The 24,523-nt window shown below is 43.6% G+C and overlaps 1 protein-coding gene across 1 annotated transcript in view; it reads right to left on the bottom strand.

Moving 5' to 3' along the window:
* Positions 1-1,504: 1,504 nt before the first annotated feature.
* Positions 1,505-24,523, bottom strand: part of ZNF398 (zinc finger protein 398) — a 33,256-nt gene continuing 10,237 nt past the window's right edge. The window contains exons 3-6 of the mRNA XM_032245114.1: positions 14,085-14,211; positions 13,431-13,544; positions 8,258-8,371; positions 1,505-5,616 (exon numbers count right to left, since the gene is read on the bottom strand). Coding sequence (XP_032101005.1) covers positions 4,457-5,616; positions 8,258-8,371; positions 13,431-13,544; positions 14,085-14,211 — 1,515 coding nt within the window. The 3' untranslated portion in view covers positions 1,505-4,456. The remainder of the gene's footprint in view (positions 5,617-8,257; positions 8,372-13,430; positions 13,545-14,084; positions 14,212-24,523) is intronic.

Consider the following 24,523-nt stretch of genomic DNA (forward strand, 5'->3'; position numbering starts at 1 on the left):
ACACAGAAACCTGTGGGAGCTAGGAAGTACAGAAAAGATAAAACAGGTTAAAAGGAAGCAAAAGACAGTGGCAACAAGCTGAATCCCAGTGACCATGTGCTTCTGCAGAACAGCCTCTATCCTTGGCACTTTTACTTCAAATTCAGCCCAGCTTTATGAACTCCCCCCTCTCCCCGCCCTGTTGGTCCTGCAAAATCTTTCCTGATAGCTATTGTACTGAACACCTCCTGTCTGTCAGGGTCCTGTGTTAAACACTACATAGGTTTTCTCCTGAGTCTTAACACCTCTGAGACACAAGTATTACTATCCCCATCTCATAAGTCTCAAGATGTTTAAATAATAAATCAGTTATTTTACTTATGTGAGGACTTGAATTGAGGACTCCAGAGTCCTTGTTCATAACTGTTAAGCTGTACTAACATACGTGATGATGTATCGTTGTTAAGGCCCTGCACACACCCTGCTCCCACCAATTTGATCTAACTTGGCAAAAGTATCTTTTGCCTGTAAGAGTCTGAAACATTTTAAAACAAAGAACAGGCCTCTGTGTATAAACCCTGTGAGAAATGACTATTCCTTTGCTACAGATAAAGAACTGGAGCTAGGAGAGGCAAGGAGGCTCACACCTATAATCCCAGCTCTTTGGGAGGCCTTGGCAGGATTGCTTCAACAGCAGCCTGAGCAACACAGACTTTTCTAAAAAAAAAGAAAAAAAAAAAAAGGCCCCGTGCAGTGGCTCACACCTGTAATCCCAGCCCGTTGGGAGGCTGAGGGGGGCAGATCATGAGGTCAGTTCAAGACTAGCCTGACCACATAGTGTAACCCCATCTCTATAAAAATACAAAAATTAACTGGACATGGTGGTAGGCACCTGTGATCCCAGCTACTCAGGAGGCTGAGGCAGAAGAATTGCTTGAACCCAGGAGGAGGAGGTTACAGTGAGGTGAGATTGCGCCACTGTACTCCAGTCTGGTGACAGAACGAGACTCTGTCTCAAAACAAACAAAAACGAAAACAACAACAAAACAAACAAACAGGGCTAAAGAGAACAAGGTTAGAAGTATCCGTCAGGCACAAGGCAAAAAAGCATATTTGGTGACATCAGAGGTCCTTGTCCATAAGACGCTTTTGCTCATGGCTACTGAACTGCCATCAGGCAACAACTGAGGATGCTTTTTATTGTTTAAAAAGCTAAGACATAGAAGGAAGGGCAGGTGTTCTGTCCCTCCTCAGAGAAAATTTGAGCAGAAATTTGGGATTCTCTTTCCATTTGGAATGAGATCCTTTCATCAACGAGGCTTTTGTGGACTGTTATGAATTAGTAAGTCACAGGGTCTGGTCCTGGTTGAAATAGGCATGAACATCATTTCTCAGATATGCTTCAGAGAAGCCCAGCAGAGCCCTGCACCTCCCCCACCCTATAGGAACCTTGCACACTTTATTATTAATGAAGAGGGAAGTAGGAGTTTCTAATGTTCAGCAGAAAAGGAACAGGGTCATCTTCTTTCACTTTCTAGACAATCAATCAACTTCCATTTATTTTTACAACTGTGGCTAAACCAGAGGTTCATCCAATGGTGACAATGAAAAACCTAGTAAGCAAAGAGTAAATCTGGTTATAGTCAACACCTGGATCCACTCTAAGGGAATGGTGCCTATGTGTGATAATAACAGCTTCTTGATCCAAAGGGCTGACAGATGAAGAGCATGTTTCTGGGGTTTCCCCTTCCCTATCTTGTCTGGTCATGACAGGCAGTTCTCAGGTATTTCTTTAACTGCAGAGTTAAACACATGGTTTCTCTCAGTTGTACTTGATGGGCCGAGTTTCTCCTCCACACCTTCCACTGGACACCTTATCCTTCCCACTGATCCATTTTAGTTACTCACTTTTGAATCTTAAGCAAACACTCCTTGGAGCTGGCCTGCAGTTCTACCTGATAGGGGACTGATGAAAGAAAAGAATAATAGTTGAACTCTCTACTTTATACCAGGCTAAGGATTAGGATCACATCTGCTTCCATCTTTCTGGGATGGCCTCACACATCCCCTTTCACTCAGATTTATGGCTCTTGCTTCACTTGTATTTGAATTGTGCTCACTTTTTGCCAAAGTTTAGGTCCCTGCTGGCTACACAGTTCCTTCCAGAAGGGACTGTGGGATCTATCTGCAACATTTCAATCCACAGGTCTCTTTCATTAGTAAGCTGTGTCCTTGGCAAATCTTTGAGTAAAAAAGAATTTAAAGTGTTACCCAGTCCCACTTCTCATCTACTGTAGAAATACCCTCCAGCATACCCTGGTAAATGCTTGAGATCCACTCAGAAAAGGGAACTCACCATCTAGACAAGACTTTGACTCTTCTCCCTTTTCATTGGGGAAATCAAGGTACAAACTAGAGCTAAATCTCATACTCAAGTTCCTAGTGGGTTGCCAATGAAGCCAGAACCCTGGCTTTGGGATTCCCAGAACCTCTAAATTTTCCCATGGTATATAGGTCCAGATTCTGGCTAGAAAGCTCTTAATACCAATTTGCTAGGGTTCCGGCCATCATGTCTTGTTCTGTATTATTGGGCTTTTTCACTATAAGTTATGAGAAAAGTCTAGGTCTCACACACATTTCTTGTGCCTCCCATGGTCCCTGGTATTGTGAATGTCATAGAGCAGATGTTTTGTAAATGTGATTATCCTACAGAGCAACATGTTCAGACATAGCCTTCCCAGAAGCAAAGTTAGCTGGCCAACACTTTTCCTAGTGTATAACTAGAGAGTAAGGGTTGGGCTAGGTGATAAGGAAAAGGGTCCTTTCCTTATCACTTCATCAAGAAAATGTCCTGTCTAAACATTTCCACACCTTGTTCTGGGCACCTCAGGAAGAAGCAGAGGAAACAAGAGAGTATAGGAATAAACAAAGCATTTTCTGCCCAAGATGTTAGACTTTTGCATTCTGTCTTCTACCTCATGCTTCCAAGCAAGAGTAAAACGACAAATCAAATAAATTTTAGTCAAGTTTCAGCAAGAATTTATCTACGTTGACTTTGCTGTCTTATTTAGCTTTGCTTGGACAGAAGCCAAAGACAGAGACAGAATTTTGGCAGGAAAAGGAATGTATCACAAGAATTTTTAAAAAATAATTCCTAGAGGCTCACTTTTTTTCTTTTCAACAGTCTCATTTTGCAGATGAAAATCCATAAAGGAAATGGAACTTATGCCCAGGCGCAAAGCTATTTAGGAGCAGCCTCAGATACTCCCAGGTGATTAAATGACCCCAAGAAAAGAACACATGGTAGTCAAGGTCCCTAAAAGCAATACAAGCAGGAAGAAACTATTGTCAGTTTGCTGTGCTTAGCTCTCAGTGATCTAGGAAGTTCCTCAATCTGTCCACTGCCAATGGGATAGAGCCAGATATGGTGAACATACACTCTCTGATGGCTCAAGAAAGCCGCATTACAACACTGTTATCATCTCACTACTGAGGATCAAGAGTTCACTGGCACTTTCTGAAGCTCCATGCTTCTGCAAAGTGCTGTGATTTTTGTTGCTGATGATGATCAAGAACATCAGACACCAGGAATGGAGAAGCCAACTTACTGGCTTGGAAAAGATAAGGAAGAATTTGATGTGAACAATTTCAAGAACATGGTGTAGACACAAATTTTAGGCTGATCTGTCATTGCTGAGCCAGTTATTTCTCTGAGATCTGTAGCTTTTAAAGCTGGGCTGAGAAAACTGTACCCAATTTTTTAACCAGGACCTTGGCAAAGGTTTCTGGCAGTTTAAATGCCAGTAAGAGCCTGTTTCAAATCAAGCCAGTATAGTTAAGGAATATTTTCCTTAATCATCTTTTAAAGTCAGATTCCTTGTTCACCCAATATTAAACAAAATTTATGTCAAAAATTAATCTAAGAAACATAGGAAGGCAGTCTTGAATTACCAAGTTTCAGGGAAAGGCAGCCACAGAGGCATGTGAACAGATCTTGGCTGGTTTTGAGAGAGGAGGCAGCAACATAAACAGTGGCTTAACCACTTTCTCTGACAACCACCTTACCTATCAAGGAGCTAATAAAAGGCTTTAAACATTTTCATGCCTCATGATGGGATTCCAGTTTTGTACACTCTTCCCATGTACCTGTCTCTACCTAGAGACATAGTCTACCAACAACCTGCTGTTCTCCAACCTCTCCACAATATTCTTGTAACTTCTGCTTTTGCTGTATCTTTGAAAAGATGGAGATGCTGGGCTCCTTTCCAAGTCTTTCTGGGTTTCAAAATGTGGTATTCTTGTAATGGTGTGAAATTCCAAAACACAAGTATGTCTCTAGTCAAGTGTATCAGACCCCAAATTCATTGATGTGCCAGATAATAATTACCATGGGTGTTAGATGAGGCTCACAGGCTTTCTCTTGGATTTTGTGCCCTGCTGTGAGCATATACAACCATGAAGCCACAGAGATTTGGATTTACAAAACTCCCCCTCCACTCCCTTCCCCATACCACTGGTTGGCCTCTAGACCTTCAGTGTTGACACCCAGGCCAGAAGTTTCAAGCCCAGTTATCAGGGGACCTGGTGGGTCCGGTGGCTGACCCGATGGGTCACTATTACCCCCACAGCCTCCATTGTGGCCTGAACGCAGGTGGTCCTTAAGTGTCTGTTTGTAGCGAAAGCTCCTGCCACAATAGGAGCAGGGGTAGGGCCGCTCCCCAGTGTGGATGCGCTGGTGTTTCATGAGGTGGTGCTTGCGGATGAAGCTCTTGCCGCAGTGAGGACAGCTGAAGGGCCGCTCACCTGTGTGCAGCCGCCGGTGGTTCAGCAGGTGCTCCTTGCGCATGAAGCTCTTACTGCAGTCAGTGCAGGGGTAAGGACGCTCGCCTGTATGGATCATCTGGTGGCGGATCAGGGCCGAGTGGCCATTGAAGTCAATGCCACACTGAGGGCAGGAGAATGGGCGCTCTTGCGCATGACCCCGCTGGTGGAGCAGGAGGCTGATTTTCAAGCTGAAGCTCCTGCCGCACTGGGCACAGCGGAAGGGCCTTTCGCTTGCATGAGCTCTCCGGTGGCTGGTGAGTCGAGCCTGGTCAGCAAAGCGCTTGGGGCAATCAGGACAGGGGAAAGGACGCTCGGTGCTGTTATGGACCCGAAGATGGTAGGTAAGTCTTGATGGGTGGGTAAAAGTCCTGGCACAGTGTGGGCAGGTGGGGGGCGTCTCACTGGCATGGTCCTGGGAGGTGCTGCTGAGGTCCGCCTGTGGAGTAAAGTGCTTAGGGCACTGGGCACAGGGTAAGGGGTGCTCAGTAGCATGGCTACATTGGTGGGTCAGCAACATGTCTTGGCTGAGACTCTTGCCACAGTGGTGGCATGAGAACACCTGCTCACCAACTGGAGGTGGGAGGGGATAGCTACCCAACTGAGTAAAAGTCACTTGTCCCTCAGAGGCTTCAGGCAGGTCAGTGGCTGGACGTCCAAAAGGTGTCATGGATGTAGACTGCTGACTTTTGAAAGCCACATCTGAAAAAGCATCCTTTGCTGCTGCTGGTGGTGGTGGAGAAGAGAACGGGACCGGAACCTCAGGGCACAATGAGGATCTAGCAAGGCCTTCAGCTTTGATGACAAGCTCTTCATCTGAAAGGAAAGACTCCAGAGTTATACCCATCAATAACTGTCCCACTAGCAACTCTCATGCATTCCTACCCAGCTCTAACCAATCACTCTGTGCTCTTAACTGGCTCAGATCAGAAACCCAGCGGAAGGCTGCAATAATAACCAAGACATGTGGTCTGTGTGGCAACTCATAAGAAAAATGAAATTAAATTATGTATTTATTTTACTTTATGATAGAGTCTCATTCTGTCACCCACGCTGGAGTGTAGTAGCATGACCTCGGCTCACTGCAGCCTCCACCTCCTGGGTTCAAGTGATTCTCCTGCCTAAGCCTTCCAAGTAGCTGGGATTGCAGGCATACACTAGAGTGCCCAGCTAATTTTTGTATTTTTAATAGAGACAGGGTTTCACCATGGTGGACCAAGGGTCTCGAACTCCTGGCCCCGAGTGATCCACCTGCCTCAGCATCCCAAAGTGCTGGGATTACAGGCGTGAGCCACAGCACCCAGCCCTCATCAGAAAATTTAATATTGTACCTCTTCTTTTTTTTTTTTTTTTTTTTGAGACGGAGTTTCACTCCCTTTACCCAGGCTGGAGTGCAATGGTGCGATCTCGGCTCACCACAACCTCCGCCTCCCGGGTTCAGGCAATTCTCCTGCCTCAGCCTCCTGTGTAGCTGGGATTACAGGCATGCACCACCATGCCCAGCTAATTTTTTGTATTTTTAGTAGAGACGGGGTTTCACCGTGTTGACCAGGATGGTCTCGATCTCTTGACCTCGTGATCCACCCGCCTCGGCCTCCCAAAGTGCTGGGATTACAGGCTTGAGCCACCGCGCCCGGCCAACTTCTTTTAAGACAGAGTCTCACTCTGGAGTGCAGTGGTGTGATCTCAGTTCACTGCAACCTCCACCTCCCAGATTCACCACGCCCAGTTAAGTTTTGTATTTTTAGTAGAGACGGGGTTTCCCCATGTTGGCCAGGATGGTCTCAATCTCTTGACCTTGTGATTCGCCTGCCTTGGCCTCCCCAATGTGCTGGGATTACTGGCGTAAGCCACCGCACCCGGCCTATTGTACCTCTTCTATGCTATCTGTTAACAAACAGAAAATCCTTGGCATCAATCTTCCCAATGTTATTTTCATTATGTTTTACCTCTGCTCAAGAACTTTCTCTGTTATCTGTTGTGACAAAGCCTAAAATCATGTAATTATCTACTCCTATTTCTCTCTATTCTATCAGATCAATTTGTCACAGTGGTTAGCTGTCTCTACTTCCCCTGAGAGCAGAGTACATATTTCTGCTATGCATCTTTACTTATTCTGTCCTTGCTTTTGCAGAATGCTTCCCCCCTCTCTCCACCTTCCCAAATTATACCCAGCCATATCATACCAATCTTTTAAGGTACAATTCTCGTCTTATGCCCTTCTTGAGGTCTTATTTAAATACCTAAACTACAACTGATGCATGTTCTCTATTTTTTAGAGACAGGGTCTCCCTATGTTACCCAGACTGGTCTTAAACTCCTGGGCTCCAGTGATCCACCTACCTCAACCTCCTCCCAAAATGCTGGGCTTACAGGCATGAGTCACCAAGCCCAACCTGATGCATGCTCTTGAAACTTCTCATTCATTTATATAAGTCATCCACCCTAATCATCCTTGACACTTAACAGGCTTGCCTAGTACTAATATGTATGTGCCTAGTGTAAGTTTCTTCAAGAACTGAAACTGTCTTATTTTGCATTTGTGTTTCCCAGTCTAAAAGAACACAGAGCACAGAAAATACTAAAAAAAAAAACCAAAAAAAACAGACTGCATTAAATTGTATAAATGACTGAGATCCTTCTGATCTTGAGATTCTCTTCTAGAATACAAATGACAAAAGTATCTTAGGGGCCGGGCGCGGTGGCTCAAGCCTGTAATCCCAGCACTTTGGGAGGCGGAGGCGGGTGGATCACGAGGTCAAGAGATCGAGACCATCCTGGTCAACATGGTGAAACCCCGTCTCTACTAAAAATACAAAAAATCAGCTGGGCATGGTGGCACGTGCCTGTAATCCCAGCTACTCAGGAGGCTGAGGCAGGAGAATTGCCTGAACCCAGGAGGCGGAGGTTGCGGTGAGCTGAGATCGCGCCATTGCACTCCAGCCTGGGTAACATGAGTGAAACTCCGTCTCAAAAAAAAAAAAAAAAAAAAAAAAAAAAAGTATCTTAGATACTTCTATTTCTTCTTGCATCATTGATTTTCCTTTCACTGAGGGAGGGCTCTTACTTAACATTTCCATTTACAGCTTTCCAATGCCATTTCTGTCTCTGGGGCTTGTCTCTCCACCCCACTCCCCCTTTTTCTACCTTTTCTACATGATTTTCAAATGTTCTTCTGTCTTTCCCCATTCCCATAATTTTGGTTGGTCTGTATGCACTTATTTTTCTTCCTCTGACAATTCTCATTTGTCTTTGCATGTAAATTTTCTCACTCCCTTAAAATTTATCTTAGTGACTGTTTGGTTTCATTTATAATGTATTTGAGCATGTCTTTGTTTCTTTCCCTCATTCTTCTCCCACATCTTTGCCTCTACAAACCCATTTCACCTGCTTTTCTTCAGTCAGTCCTGGTATGAGCTGGATATGAACATGAACACCTTTTTAATGTCTTACTCACCAGCATAAGCGCTTTTGTAAACGTCACTTTCCTTGGTCTCCGGTGGGGCCCCAACCTGAGGCTCTTCTTCTTGTTTAATCCAAGACAGAATATCTGATGTTGAAATACCAGGCTCTAATTTGTGGGAGAAAAAAAAAACAGCACTCAGGAACTCGAATGAGAAGGTGAAATAATCATGTTGGTTTGTCAAATGCTATATTTTGCCCAAATATTTATTTATAAATAACTACAACAACAACACAGAACCAATCTTTTAAAAAATGCATATAGGCTGGGTGTGATGGCTCACACCTGTAATCCCAGCACTTTGGGAGGCCAAAGCAGGTGGATCATCTGAAGTCAGGAATTCGAGACCAGTCTGGCCAACATGGCAAAACCCCATCTCTACTAAAAATACAAAAAATTAGTCAGGCATGGTGGCAGGTGCCTGTAATCCCAGCTACTCAGGAGGTGAGGCAGAAGAATCACTTGAATCCATGAGGCTGAGACTTCAATTAGCCAAGATTGCCCCACTGCACTCCAGACTGGGCGACACCTCAAGATTCCATCTCAAAAAAAAGAAAGCACACAAACTTTAGAGGAGCAAGTTCAAAATGAAAACAAATTTATGTAGTTTTATATGATACACTCAGCTTGATTCTCTATTTTTAGTGAGCCCATTTAAAACAAATCACAGTTTTTATATTGGCAATGACTCCCTGAAATAATCTTCAATCACCAGTATATTTTGTTTCATTAGCACTCTTACATTCAAAATATTTTCATTTTTTTTCTCTCCCAGCTTGTTTATGAAATAGCAAAGTAAGAAATATTTTCTCCATTTAAGTAGAGAGGCCTATAGAAATTAAATTGCCAATAGGAAGTATTTACAGTGAAACGCCACATTATCAAAGGTTTACTTTAAAATACATCCAAAGAGGCCAGGCATAGTGGCTCACGCCTAAAATCCCAGCACTTTGGGAAGCCAAGGAGGATGGATCACCTGAGGTCAGTAATTCAAGACCAGGCTGACCAATGTGGAGAAACCCTGTTTCTACTAAAAATACAAAATTAGCAAGGCATGGTGGCACCCTGTGCCTGTATTCCCAGCTACTCCGGAGGCTGAGGCAGGAGAATTGTTTGAACCTGGGAGGCAGAGGTTGTGGTGAGCCGAGATCTCACCATTGCACTCCAGCCTAGGCAACAAGAGCAAAACTCCATCTCAAAACAAAACAAAAACCAAAACAAAACAAAAGTCTGGGCTCAGTGGCTCACGCCTGTAATCCTACAGCTTTGGGAGGCCAACGCAGGTGGATCACGAGGTCAGCAGTTCGAGACCACCCTGACCAAGATGGTGAAACCCTGTCTCTACTAAAAAATACAAAAATTAGCCAGGCATGGTGGTGCACACCTGTAATCCCAGCTACTCAGGAGGCTGAGGCAGGAGAATTGCTTGAACCAGGGAGGCGGAGGTTGTAGTGAGCTAAGATCGCTCCATTGCACTCCAGCCTGGGAGACAGAGTGAGACTCTCTCAAAACATAAAAAACAAAAACAAAAAACATCCAAATTAAAAAACCCAAAAGAAACAAGACTATAAAAAAAAAAAAAAGGTTTTGGTTTTTTTTTGGAGATGGAATCTTGCTCTGTCTCCCAGGCTGGAGTGAAACGGCATGATCTGGGCTCACTGTAACCTCCACCTCCCAGGTTCAAGGGATCCTCCTGCCTCAGCCTCCAAGTAGCTGGGATTACAGTAGCACACCACCACACCTGGCTAATTTTTTGTATTTGTAGTAGAGACGGGGGTTTCACCATGTTGGCCAGGCTGGTTTCGAACTTCTTTGTCTATTAAATATTAATATATTACCTTTGTCTATTAAATGATACAAGTCATTGTTTCCTAATGCTGGGAGGAAGAAGAATATAGTATCTGCAAGTCCTTCCAGTCTTGGGGATTCTTTTTGAAAGAAAAAGCACACAGCCTCTAGAGGCTTTGCACACACTATGCCTCATCTGATCAGTACCAAAAGAGCTGTGCTAGCTATTCCAACCTAGGCCTGTAGGGCTTTTTGTTTCGAACTAAATGAACAAGCTGGCAAGTTGGCAAGCTGACAAGAGAGCTCGTCATGCTCCAGAGAGTAACTTGAAGCTCTCTATAGTTATTGTATCTATAGATTTTTGTATCTTTTCTCTCTTACACTGAAAATCTTGGTTCTTAATCACATTAACATAATCTTTGCTTTAATCAAATGTATGTTTCCAATTAATACCACTATCAACAAAAATATGAACTCAAGTTTTTTTGTGTGGTTCTTTTTTTTTTTTTTTTGAGATGGAGTTTCACTCTTCTTACCCAGGCTGGGGTGCAATGGCACGATCTCAGCTCACTGCTACCTCCACCTCCCGGGTTCAAGCGATTCTCCTGCCTCAGCCTCCTGAGTAGTTGGGATTCCATACCTGGCTAATTTTTGTATTTTTAGTAGAGACGGGGTTTCACCATGTTAGTCAAGCTAGTCTCGAACTCCTGACTTTGTGATCTGCCCGCCTCGGCCTCACAAAGTGGTGGGATTACAGGCGTGAGCCACTGTGCCTGGCATATTTTGGTAATTCTTACAATATTCCTAACTTTTTTCATTATTATTATATATATTTTATATATATATAAAATAATGGTGATCTGTGATCAGTGATCTTTTTTTTTTCTTTTGGAGACAAGTCTGGCTCTATCCCCCAAGCTGTAGTGCAGTGATGTGATCCTGGCTTACTGTAACCTCCTCCTTTCCCATTCAAGCGATTCTCCTGCCTCAGCCTATCAAGTAGCTGGGACTACAGGCACGTGCCACCATGCCCAGCTAATTTTTGTATTTTAGCAGAGACAGGGTTTCACCATTTTGCCCCTGCTGGTCTCCAACTATTGAGCTCAAGCAGTCCTCCAACCCTGGCCTCCCAAAGTGCTGGCATTACAGACATGAGCCATGCCTCCTGGCCTATGATCTGTGATCTTTGATGTAATTATTGTAATTGTTTTGGGGCACCACAAACCATACCCATATAAGATGATTAGCTTAATAAATGTTTTTGGTTGTTTTTTTGTTTTGTTTTGAGACAGAGTCTTGCCGTGTTGCCCAGGCTGAAGTGCAATGGTGTGATCTCTGCTCACTGCAACCTCTGCCTCCCGGGTTCAAGCGATTCTCCCTGCCTCAGCCTCCCAAGTAGCTGAGATTACAGGTGCCCACAATCATGCCTGGTGAATTTTTGTATTTTTAGTAAAGATGGGGTTTCACCATGTTGACCAGGCTGGTCTTGAACTCCTAACCTCAGATGAGCAACCTGCCTCAGCCTCTCAAAGTGCTGCGATTACAGGCATAAGCCACCACGCCTGGCCAATAAATGTTTTGCTTGTTTGTTTGTCTTTTTGAGATGGAGTCTCACTCTGTCGCCCAGGCTGAAGTGCAGTGGCACAATCTTGGCTCACAGCAACCTCCTCTGCCTCCCGGGTTCAAGTGATTCTCCTGCCTCAGCCTCCCGAGTAGCTGGGATTACAGGCGCCTACTACTGCGCCTGGCTAATTTTTGTATTTTTAGTAGAGATGGGTTTCAACATGTTGGCCAGGCTGGTCTTGAACACCTGACCTCATGATCCACCTGCCTTGGCCTGCCAAAGTGCAGGGATTACAGCTGTGAGCCACCGTGCCCAGCCCCAATAAATGTTTTATGTATTGTTCTGACTGGTCCAATGACTGGGTTGTTCCCTTGCTTCTCTTCGTCCCTCTCCTAGGGCCTCCCTATTCCCTGAGACACAACCATATTGAAATTAGGCCAATTAGTAACTTTACAATGGCCTCTAAGTGAAAGGAAGAGTTTACACATCTCTCACTTTAAATCAAAAGCTAGAATGCTTAAGGTTAGCAAAGAAGGCATGTCAAAAGCCAACGGGAGGTAGGCTGAAAGGTAGGTCTCTTGAACCAGTTAGCCAGGTTGTGAATGCAAAGGAAAAGCTCTTAAAGAAATTAACAGTGCCAATCCAGTAAACACAGGACTAAGAATGCAAAACAACCTTATTGTTGATATGATGAAAGTTTGAGTACTCTAGATAAAAGATCAAATCAGCCACAACATCGCCTTAAGTCAGTGTCTAATCCAGAGTGAGGCCTTAATATCTTTCAGTTCTATAAAGGCTGGTAGAGGTGAGGCAGCCATATAAGTCTGAAGCTAGCAGAAGTGGGATTGACGAAGTTTAAGGAAGTGCAAAGTGAAGCGGCAAGTGCTAATAGAGAAGCTGCAGCAAGTTATCCAGAAGATCTAGTTACAATCACTTGATGAAGGTAGCTACACTAAACAACAGATTTTCATGTATAAGAAATAGTCTTCTATTGGAAGAAGTTGTCATCTAGGACTTTCACAGCCAGAGAGAAGTCAATGTCTAGCTTCAAAACTTCAAAGGACAAGCTGACTTGTTAGAGGTTGATGCAGCTGGTGACTTCAACCTAGTGTTCACTTTAGTATTCTGAAAATCCTAGGGCTCTTAAGAATTATGCTATTTCTACTCTGCCTGTGCGCTAGAAATGGAACAACAAAGCCTAGATGACAGTACATCAGTTACAGCATGGTTTACTGAATATTTTAAGCCCACTGTTGAGAACTACTGATCAGAAGAAAAGATTCCTTTCAAAATATTAGTGCTCATTTACAGTGCACCTGGTCACCCACAAGCTCTGATGTGAATGAACAAGGAGTTGAATGTTGTTTTCATCCTTGCTGAAACAACATCCATTCTACAGCCCACAGGTCAAGGAGTAAATTTACCTTGAAGTCTTACTGCGTAAGAAATATATTTCAGATGGGTGCGCTGGCTCACGTCTGTAATCCCAGCACTTTGGGAGGCCAAGGCAGGTGAATCACCTGAGGTCAGGAGTTCAAGACCAGACTGGCCAACATGGTAAAACCCCATCTCTACTAAAAATACAAAAATTAGCCAGGCATGGTGGCGGGCACCTGTAATCCCAGCTACTCTGGAAGCTAAGGCAGGAGAATGGCTTGAACCCAGGAGGCAGAGGTTACAGTGAGCCTGATGACCCATTCAAAATCTGGTTGCTTTAGCAATGAATGGCTCTAGAAGTGCTTAAGCCCTGCTTAATTCTGAGCCACCATTTCTGACCAGGAAAGGGAGATGAGGATAATCTCTTCTCCCACTTACCTTCACTGGGGTCTGTGGGAATCTCACTTTCCTCTGGCCCTGTCTGGGCCTCTGTATTATGTTCTCCTTCTGGCTGAATCTGAGATAAGACATCAGGTTGATTTATAGCATAATCTAGGAGAGGAAAAAGGAAGAGGGTATGACAAAGAGATATACGAGGACAACAACTAATTGTCATCAAGGCCAAGCTGAAGCTTTGTGGTCATAGTCTCAGGGAATTAATTTCATTTAGATTTCATATCACTTCTTCCCATTTACCTGCCCTCAACTGTGGGTATCTATTCAGGAAAGCAGGCAGTGGAGAGGTAATGTGTGGGGAAAGCACATGTGCTAGGTTAGCACTGCTTTCATTCAGAGTGACAGTGTGCCTCAAGGCAGAGAAGTCAAGTTCCTTGCCAAGTGAAGGATACCCACGGAAATCACCACTTGTCACACCCATAACCCTGAACTTCATTCTCTGTCCTACAATTTGGCAAAAGGAGAAATTGTTATTTCTATGTAGCAAGCATGAGTTGGTCATCTTTGGCTTGAAATCAGAATCTAAAGTGTGTGAAGATACAGAGTGAGAATGAGGTCACTGGAGGAAAAGGGACTGTTCTGAGCCTTCTTGGAGCTGACATCACTTCATTCAAAAGGTGTTCAACTCAGCCTCACCCATGGAGATGAGAGACTCGTAGTTGCCCTTCATGATATTCTTGTAAAGTTCCTTTTGCCATTCTTCTAACTTTTCCCACTCTGGAGTGGAAAAGTAGATGGAGACATCATCAAACGCCACAGGCACCTAAAATTACAATCACATGGGTTAGTCCCTCCCATTACAATTCAGTCATTTCAATAAATCCCTTTACCTTGAATTAGTTCCTTTTATTTTTTTACATTTTCAAAGGGTGGTCAATAAATATTCTAAGTATCTCTGAAACTCTTTCTTTTAATGCTTCACTTGTCATTAGTAAATCCTAAAATCCGAATACTCATGCAATACAGCATGTAGCTGGTACCTTTTATTGAGGCACATTCGAGTATTTTGGCAGGCAGTAATAAAATATCTAAGTACCACATGTGTTAAAACTTCAACCTTTATTGAGTCTTTGATTTCACCTCTTTTAAAATGCCTTTTCTCTAAGAACATCACTCTCCAGGAGACCCAAATTCCTCTATTTGTTTCCTTTGTGTTGTTTCTAGTTCCTCCAGTCTTTTGCCAAGAACAGAGTTCCCTTTGATGCTGTTCATCCTGCATATGAGGAGGAAAGGATATCATGGTTGATGACTGAAAGCCAACAGGATTGATGTTGGAGGCATGTTAGGAACCAAAATTAAACTTCAAAATCATAATGTCTTCTTTGTGTATCCTTTAGTCTTTCCTGAAGCTTTGTATAGTCTTCAAATAGAACCTTTTATTTATTTAAAACCCAATTTTCTGTTTCCAGTTCTTCTCCACCTGCCTCCAAGATTTACACCTTGTCCTGCAATCGCTTCGATTTGTTTTCATGGCAAGATTTTCTCTTTTTCTGGGCAACTGCAGCTCACTGCAATTTCTCTTTAGCTTCACTATACAATTCTCTGTGACACATTCATGAAGCATATGCTTTTCTTCTAACCGCTGACTCTGTTCCCTTTCCAGTGTCTTTTCAACTTCTAGTTAGACTTTTTCAGCTTGATTTCTTAAATTTCAGCATTCCTGTTTTAATGTCTCCATTATTTCCTTCAGCATTGGGTTTGAACTCTGCAAGTCATTTTCTGACTCTGCAAGTGAGGTTGCTTGGATCTGAAAACTACTGATTTAGTATTCCAGGTCAGAATTTTCATTTTATTCTTCCTCTGCATTTTCAATATTCCCAATCTGTTGTTGAAGTTTGAACCTAATGCCCGAAAGCTCCCTTCCAGCTGACTCTCTACAATCTGTGAAGCCCACAATTACTTTTCACATTGATACTTTTCAGATTGCTTCCATATATCATGCTCCACTTTCATTTTCTTTTTTTGAGATGGAGTCTTGCTCTGTTGCCCTGGCTGGGGTGCAGTGGTGCCATCTCAGCTCACTGCAACCTCTGCCTCCTGGGTTCCAACGATTCTCCTGCCTCAGCCTCCCAGGTAGCTGGGACTACAGGTGTGTACCACCATGCCCGGCTAATTTTGTATTTTCAGTAGAGATGAAGTTTCGCCATGTTGGCCAGGCTGGTCTTGAACTCTAAACCTCAGGTGATCCACTCGCCTCGAACTCCCAAAATGCTGGGATTTCAGGCGTGAGCTACGATGCCCGGCCCCACCTTCATTTTCTATCTGCTAACTGGTGCTCAAATTCTAGCTTTTCATCTTGTAATACCACATGTCTTTTATAACCTTCTTCCTTGGCATTAGGTGCCTTACATATTAATACATGATCTTTTTTTACTGAGGGTACTTTGTAGTGTTCAGTAGCTGGTCTGAGAATTTCATTGTCTGACTGTAAACCATCAGTTCACATTGAATCTTTGTCCTTTCCCTTTCTAGTTCACTCTTGCTGCCTCTAGTTTCATGGTTGTTATTTCTAGCTTGCTTGAAAGTTTCGTTCTTTGACTTTACTGGTCAGTTGCATTTCTTTTTCTTCTTTTTTTTTGTTTTTTTGAGATGGAGTCTTACTCTGTCGCCCAGTTTAGAGTGCAATGATGCCATCTCAGCTCACTGCAACCTCCGCCTCCTGAGTTCAAGAGATCCTCCTGCCTCAGCCTCCCAAGTAGCTGGGATTACAGGTGCATACCACCACACCTGGCTAATTTTTTTTATTTTTAGTAGAGATGGGGTTTCACCATGTTGGTCAGGTTGGTCTTAAACTCCTGACCTCAAAGATTCACCCACCTCAGCCTCCTAAAGTGCTGGGATTACAGGTGTGAGCCACTGCCACTGTACCCAGCCTGGTCAGTATATTTCTTTCTTGTTCAGTTTTATGTAACCATTAATGATTAAAAAGGTATTTTGGCCAGGTGCAATGACTCACACCTGTAATCTTAGTATAGGTACTTTGGGAGGCCAAGGTAGGTGGATCACCTGAGGTCAGGAGTTTGAGACCAGCCTGGGCAACATGGTGAAACCCTGTCTCTACTAAAAATACAAGAATTAGTTGTGAGTGGTGGTGCACACCTGTAATCCCATTACTCAGAGGCTAAGACAGGAGAAATGCTTGAACCCAGGAGGCGAAGGTTGCAGTGAGCTGAGATCGTGCCACTGCACTCTAGCCTGGGTGACAAAAGTGAAGCTCTATCTAAAAAAAAAAAAAAAAAAGATATTTTGTTCACTGCTTGATTGTAGCTCTTTTTCTAAGCACTTAACCTATAGGTTAGCTGACTTTTTCAGCCTCCCGGGACCTGACCTGTCTGCATCTCAGCCAACTGCCACACCTGTATTCTTAGGATATTTTCTAACTGAGCACCAGAATTCTCTTTTACAGCCTTTAAATCTGCTACTGCAGCCTCTAAATATTTTAATTTCTAAAACAAATGGACTTTTTCTCAAACAAGTTCTTCCTCCACTTATTTGCTGTCTCTTGTGAGATCAACACTAAGCAGCTAGTTACATAGTTCTACATCTTTCCCCAGGCTTCCAATCTATAATTCAGACCAGGTGAACTGGCTCATGCCTGTAATCTCAGCACTTCGGGAGGCCAAGACAGGAAGATCATTTGAGGTCAGGAGTTTGAGACCAACCTGGACAACATAGCGAGATCCTGTCTGTACAAAGAAATTTAAAAATTAGCCAGCTGTGGTACTGCATACCTGTAGTCCCAGCTACTCGGGAGGCTGAGGCAAGAGGCTCACTTGAGCCTTAAGGCTATAGTGAGTCAAGATAGCACCATTGCACTCCAGCCTGGATGATAGAGCAAGACCCTATCTCAAAAACAAACAAACAAACAAAAAAACCCTCTGATTCAAATTTTAGGTTTTTTCCTAAACTACATGCAAATTTTTCTTCCTAGTGTTTCGGATTCTGACTTAAGAAATCTATGTTTATAGCAAAGCTTACAGCTCTATACTTTTCTACTTTTTCATCCCAATTGCAAAAACACTGGAGTTTCTAATTCTTGTTATATTTGGGCTCCTAATAATTCCAATTTATTTTTTTGGAGTTAATACCTACAGCTTCATTTCTTCTAAGTCCTTAGTTTTTCTACTAAGTCCCCTCTTAGTTCTTCAAGCAGGAGCTGAAATTTTTCCCGGTATGTTTGCTTTTCATTTAATAGGCACTTGAGTACTTTTTGCAACTTTATGTACTCATCCTGCCACCTTGTATGCTTGTGTGTTAGGCATTCAGAATCTCATAACTAGTTGTTTTTCTTTTTCTTTTTTTTTTTGAGACAGGGTCTCACTCTGTCACCCAAATTAGGGTGTAGTGATATGATCATGGCTCACTGTAGCCTTGACCTCCTGAGCTCAGGTGATCCTCCCATCTCAGCCTCCTGAGTAGCTGGGACCACAGGCGCACACTGCTATGGCTAGTCAATCTTTATAAACAAAATTTTTGTAGGGATGCATCTGGCTGTGTTGCCCAGGCTGGTGTCCAATACTTGGCCTCAAGCAATCCTCCAACCTCAGTCTTCCAAAGCCCTAGGATTTCAGGGTTGAGTCACCATACCTGGCCTAAAAACTAGTTTTTACCTTCCATCAATTAATATTTTTTGTAAGTCAGATTGAGAACTTGTCAGCTCATTGTCTCTACTGGGAAAGAAAAAAGTTGGGAAAAGGTCCTGTTGGCAAGGAGACAGAACAAAGAGGAGGAGGGAGAGATAGGATGAGGAAGAGGGAGAGACATGGTGAGAAGGGGAGAGAGACAGGGTGAGGAGCGGGGAGAGACAGGGTGAGGAGGAGAGACAGGGTGAAGAGGTGTTGGTGGGGCAGGGAGAAGGCAGGACAAAGAGGAGGGGACACAGTGCCAAAGGGGCAGTGGGGAAATCTGAAGAATCCAGGGAGAGCTCCAAAGGTGAAGAGGGCAGCGTTGGGGAAAGCCCACCTCCTCCTGACAGGCCTCCTTGGCATACGTGGCAGAGATACCACCTCAGCCAGCAGCCCAACCTCACGCCACCCCCTCAGTCAAAAAATCTTTGCTGTTTACTAAGTGCCTATTGACTGCAAAAAACTTTATGGGGTACTGAAAGGATATAGAAAAAAGAAGACACACACCAACCTCTAGGAGTTGACAATGTTTTTAAGAATAAAGGCGATAAACTCTAAAGCTATGAGCTTCAGGAGAGTGGAGGACAGTACTTCTAAATAGTTACTCAGAGTTAGATACAAATGCAAGGCAGTATTTTTTTTTTTTTTTTGAGACCAGTCTAAAAGAGGAGTTTCGCCCATTGCCCAGGCTGAAATGCAATGGCATGACTGCACCACACCGCAACCTCCGCCTCACAGGCTCAAGCAATTTTCCTGCCTCAGCCTCCTGAGTAGCTGGGATTACAGGCATGCACCACCACATCCAGCTAATTTTGTACTTTTAGTAGAGACGGGGTTTCTCCATGTTAATCAGGCTGGTCTCAAACTCCTGACCTCAGGTGATCCTCCTTGACTTGGTCTCCCAAAGTGCTGGGATTACAAGAGTGAGCCACCATGCCCAGCCACAAAGCAGTGTTTAATTCACGAAAGAAAACATTCTGAGTATCCACTACATACAAGGTTTTCTCTAAGCATTAAGATAATTAAAATATGGTTTCTGCCCCAAAGGGGAATATGACTATCTGCAAACTAATGACATGGACAAGACATTTTAGAAATAGATCTATAATAGGGCTGGCATGACTCTAAAAGGCATGCGAGGCTGGGCGCAGTGGCTCACACATGTAATCCCAGCATTTTGGGAGGCCAAGGCAGGCAATCACCTGGGTCAGGAGTTCAAGATCAGCCTGACTAACACGGAGAAACCCCAAATCTACTAAAAAAATATACAGGCCAGGCGCAGTGGGTCATGCCTGTAATCCCAGCACTTTGGGAGGCCAAGGCGGGCAGATCACAAGGTCAGGAGTTCAAGACCAGCTTGGCCAGCATAGTGAAACCCCGTCTCTACTAAAAATACAAAAAATTAGCCAGGCATGGTAACAAATGCCTGTAATACCAGCTACTTGAGAGGCTGGTGGAGGGGAATTGCTTGAACTTGGGAGGCAGAGGTTGCAGTGAGCCAAGATCATGCCACTGCAATGATCAAGTCTGGGCAACTGAGCAGTACTCCATCTCAAATAAACTAACTAACTAACAAAATTAGCTGGGCATGCTGGCACATGCCTGTAATCCCAGCTACTCGGGAGGCTGAGGCAGGAGAATCACTTGGACCCAGTAGAGGAGGTTGCAGTAAGCCAAGATTACAGCATTGCACTCCAGCCTGGGCAATAAGAGCAAATCTCCATTTCAAAAAAAAAAAAAAGATGCGACAGGCCGGGGATGGTGACTCAGGCCTCTGATCCCACAGCACTTTGGGAACCCGAGGCAGGTGGATGGTCTGATATCAGGAGTTTGTGACCAGCCTGGCCAACACATGGAAACCTCGTCTCTACTAATAATACAAAAAATTAGCCAGGCATTGTGGCAGGCACCTATAATCCCAGCTACTCAGGAGGCTGAGGCAGGAGAATCGCTTGAACCCAGGAGGCAGAGGTTGCAGTGAGCTGAGATCACACCACTGGACTCCAGCCTGGGCAACAAGAGCAGAACTCCATCTCAAAAAAAAAAAAAAGATGCAACTTTGGCTAGCCCTAATGGGAATGGAGAAAACATTCATGCAAGGGAAACTAAAGAGTGCATTCAGAGGAGAACTGTAAATTCTGCCTAGTTAGGGTTAAGACTGCATGTAGGGAATGGCTATATGTGGAAAAGAATCCCACTTCCTAGAATAGACTGGTCTAAAGCTAGGTGCTTATCCCTAGGCAAAAATGGAAAAGTTCTTCTGTGAAGAAATATAAGAGTTTTCTAGAAAAATAAAGATACTCAACTGGGTGTGGTGGCTCATGCCTGTAATCCCAACACTTTGGGAGGCTGAGGCAGGCAGATCAACTGAGGTCAGGAGTTTGAGACCAACCTGACCAACATGGTGAAACCCCATCTCTACCAAAAATACAAAAACTAGCCGGGCATGGTTGTGGGAGCCTATAATCCCAGCTACTCAGGAGGCTGAGGCAGGAGCATCGCTTGAATCTGGGAAGCTGAGGTTTCAGTTAACTGAGATTGGACTACTGCACTCCAGCCTGGGCAACAAGAGCGAAAGATGGGGGGGAGGGGAGGGGAGGGGAGGGAAAAGGTACTCAGTGTGGAAACTATCATATAGCACAAAGCTTTCCTCATCATGGTGTTTAAGTTGCTTATCATAATGGCTCTACCTCCTCCCACCTGGCAGCTTTCTACAGTTTGATTCTTGAATATGAACTAACTACCAAGTATCAATGACCATTTCGAGAAAGCCTGTGATATGAACAAGAAAAACTAAAATAAAAGGAGGAAAAAAATGACCCAAAAAGAAAAAAAACAAAAATAATCAGGGAATAGAATTTTTAAAAAGTAAATTCTCTAATTAGTAATCCCATAATATTTGAGAAGCCATTACACCCATAAAATAAAAACAAGATACGGCCGGGCAAGGTGGCTCATGCCTATAATCCCAGCACTGTGGAAGGCTGAGGCAGGCAGATTACGAGGTCAGGAGATCAAGACCATTCTGGCTAACACGGTGAAATGTTGTCTCTACTAAAAAACATAAAAAATTAGCTGGGTGTGGTGGCATGTGCCTGTAATCCAAGCTACTCAGGAGGATGAGGCAGGAGAATCACTTGAACTCAGGAGGCAGAGCTTGCAGTGAGCCAAGATCGCACCACTGCACTCCAGCCTGGGAACAGAGCAAGACTCTACCTCAAAAAAGTAAATAAATAAATGCATACATACATACAAGATGCTATGGAAAAAGGATAATAGGAGAACAAGAGATTTCTTATAACCAATATATAGTCATTTGCCACATAACAACATTTGGGTCAATGACAGACCATGTATACAACAGTGATGGTCCCATAACATTATAATGAAGCAGTATTCCATTCTATCTTAGAGTTTGTTCACTCACAAATATCTGAGTATCCTCCCTGTGCAGAATTCTACAGAGGTGGGTACAAGGATAAATCTTGCTCTTGGACTTACAGGCTGCTAAAGGGATAGAATAGCAATGTCTTCAGGTAAGTGAGGGGAAAAAGCTATACGGATTCAGAGAACAATGACTTTAGATCTGAGGCACTGGGGAAGGCTTTGTGATAGGTGGTATTTTAACCACATTTTAAGGATGGGAGGAAGGACATTCTAAATGGACACAACATGACCAAGTCAGGAGACATGATGGGGCAGGTACAGAAGAAGAGTTCATCCAATTTGGGGAGGGTGGGGTATGAGAAGGGAGCAATGAGTGTTGGGATTGGGTCAGGCTTCAAGGAGTCTGGATTTTATTGAGTTGGTAATGGGGAGCTGAAGAATTTTGAGCAAAAGAGTAATCTGATTCTAGGTGTGATTTGGGAATACTGATAAGAATTATACTGTAATTTTTTGGGGGGTTGGGGTGTGGGGTATGTTAAAGGTTTCAAGTGAGACCAAGGAAGAGCCAGTGAGGACCTACCTGACTGACTGGGTGCAGCTGCAGTGGGAAGGAAGCAACAGACAAGACCAAGACCAAGAAACAGTCACAGGATGTGATGTTGTGCAAAGGAGGGACCATGTGTGAATCCTGTCAGCCTCCACAGCTCTCAGCACAGATGCTTGGCACACAGGTGCTCAGCAAACGTTTGTTGAATGAGCAAGTACAATAGGAAGCTCAGTGTTGTCTGAAATAGGGAAGGCTTCTATGGAGGATGACTTGGTTGTACTTCTGGTTTCCCTCTATTAATGCTAGGGAAGCCCAGCAAAGATGATGAACTTAAAGTACTGCCCTACTTCTGGCCTCTGGGTGGTCCTTGTTCTGCCTAATTGCTCCATGCCAGGGCACTTTAAAGTGAAATGAATCTATACTGAGCACCTATAGAGACTGGCCCTTTTTTGCAAAGGAAAGATCTCTTGGTTAGAGACCTGCATGGTGGCAGAAGACACATACCAGCTTCCTATAATAATCATACATGCAAGTTTCCTATAATTAACAATTAGTCAATCTAATTCTTCAGTTGTGAATATAATCAAACCACCAAGGATTACTCAATATTTGAAAAAAAACTAAGACAAGCAAAATGAAAAAACACTATGAATAATACCAGAGGGGGGAAGAAAACACAATAAGCTAAACCACAAACAAACCTCTAATATATATTCTCAGCAAAATTTGAGCAGATATTCCTTCCAAAAAAAAAAAAAGATATTTAGGCTGCTTTAAACTAGAAGCAAAAATTCAGGTTAATCTATAGGTTCACAGAAAAAAAAAAAATTTAAAAATTTAAAAATGGGAGAACATAAATATTATTAAAAATCTAATGCATAATAGCTAAAATAAAAATTAACAAAAATAGACATGAGATATCAAACTAAAAAACTTCAGTACAGCAAAGGAAACAATCAAAAAAGTGAAGAGACAATCTGCAGAATGGGAGAAAACATTTGCAAACTGTACATCCAACAAGAAATTAATATCCAGGGCACATGTATCCCAGAACTTAAAGTAAAATAAAAATATATTTTAAAAAAGAAATATCCAGAATATACAAGTAACTCAAACAATTTAACAGCAAAATACAAATAACCCAATTAAAATGAGCAAATGAATAGACATGTCTCAAAGGAAGACATATGAATGCCAACAAGCATATGAAAAATGTTCAATGTCATTTATCATCAGGAAAACTCAAATCAAAATTACAATGAGGCCAGACAGAGTGGCTCACGCCTATAATCCCAGAGTTTTGGGAGACCAAGGCAGGCAGATCACAAGGTCAGGAGTTCAAGACCAGCCTGGCCAACAAGGTGAAACTCCATCTCTACTAAAAATACAAAAATTACCTGGACGTGGTGGCCCACACCTGTAATCCCAGCTACTCGGGAGGCTGAGGCAGGAGAACCGCTTGAACCCAGGAGACAGAGGTTGCAGTGAGCTGAGATCGCGCCACTGCACTCCAGCCTGGTTACAGAGCAAGATTCCATCTCAAAACAAACAAACAAAAACCACAATGAGGCCAGACACAGGGGCTCACTCCTATAATCCCAGCACTTGGGAGGCTGAGGCAGGTGGATCACTTGAGCTCAGGAGTTCAAAACCAGCCTGGCCAACATGGCAAAACCCCCTCTCTACTAAAAATACAAAAATTAGCTGGGCGCAGTGGTGGCCACCTGTAATCACAGCTGCTGGGGAGGCTGAGGCAGGAGAATGACTTGAACCCAGGAGGCAGAGTTTGTAGTAAGCTGAGATTGCGCCCGGCCTATAATTATTATTCTTAATGCCTTATTTCCTAATTCCCATAAGTAAGTCTTATTGTCAATTCTACCACCAAAACATCCTCTATCTGTCCATTTCCCTCCATGTCTACTACTGCTACCCTCACCTAAGCCACTTACATCCCTCCCTGCCTTAGTATTTCCTCCCTTCTTCAGTTCCTGCCCCCATGATCCATTCTCCATAAAGCAGCCAAAAGGATTCTTTCAAAATATGAAACCAGGCTGGGGCAGGTGGCTCACACCTGTAATCCTAGCATTTTGGGAGGCCAAGGAGGGCAGATCACAAGGTCAAGAGATTGAGACCATCCTGGCCAACATGATGAAAACCCATCTCTACTAAAATATACAAAAATTAGCTAAGCGTGGTAGCGTGCGCCTGTAGTCCCAGCTACTCAGGAGGCTGAGGCAGGAGAATTGCTTGAACCCAGTAGGTGGAGACTGCAGTGAGCCGACATTGCGTGACTGTACTCCAGCCTGGCGTCTGGCGACAGAGCAAGACTCTGTCTCAAAAGACACAAACAAACAAACAAAATATATACATATATGAGCCGGGCGCGGTGGCTCAAGCCTGTAATCCCAGCACTTTGGGAGGCCGAGGCGGGTGGATCACGAGGTCAAGAGATCGAGACCATCCTGGTCAACATGGTGAAACCCCGTCTCTACTAAAAATACAAAAAATTAGCTGGG

This window comes from Sapajus apella, unplaced genomic scaffold, assembly GCF_009761245.1.
Source record: "Sapajus apella isolate SASKATOON/1434 unplaced genomic scaffold, GSC_monkey_1.0 scaffold56, whole genome shotgun sequence".
Taxonomy (NCBI): domain Eukaryota; kingdom Metazoa; phylum Chordata; class Mammalia; order Primates; family Cebidae; genus Sapajus; species Sapajus apella.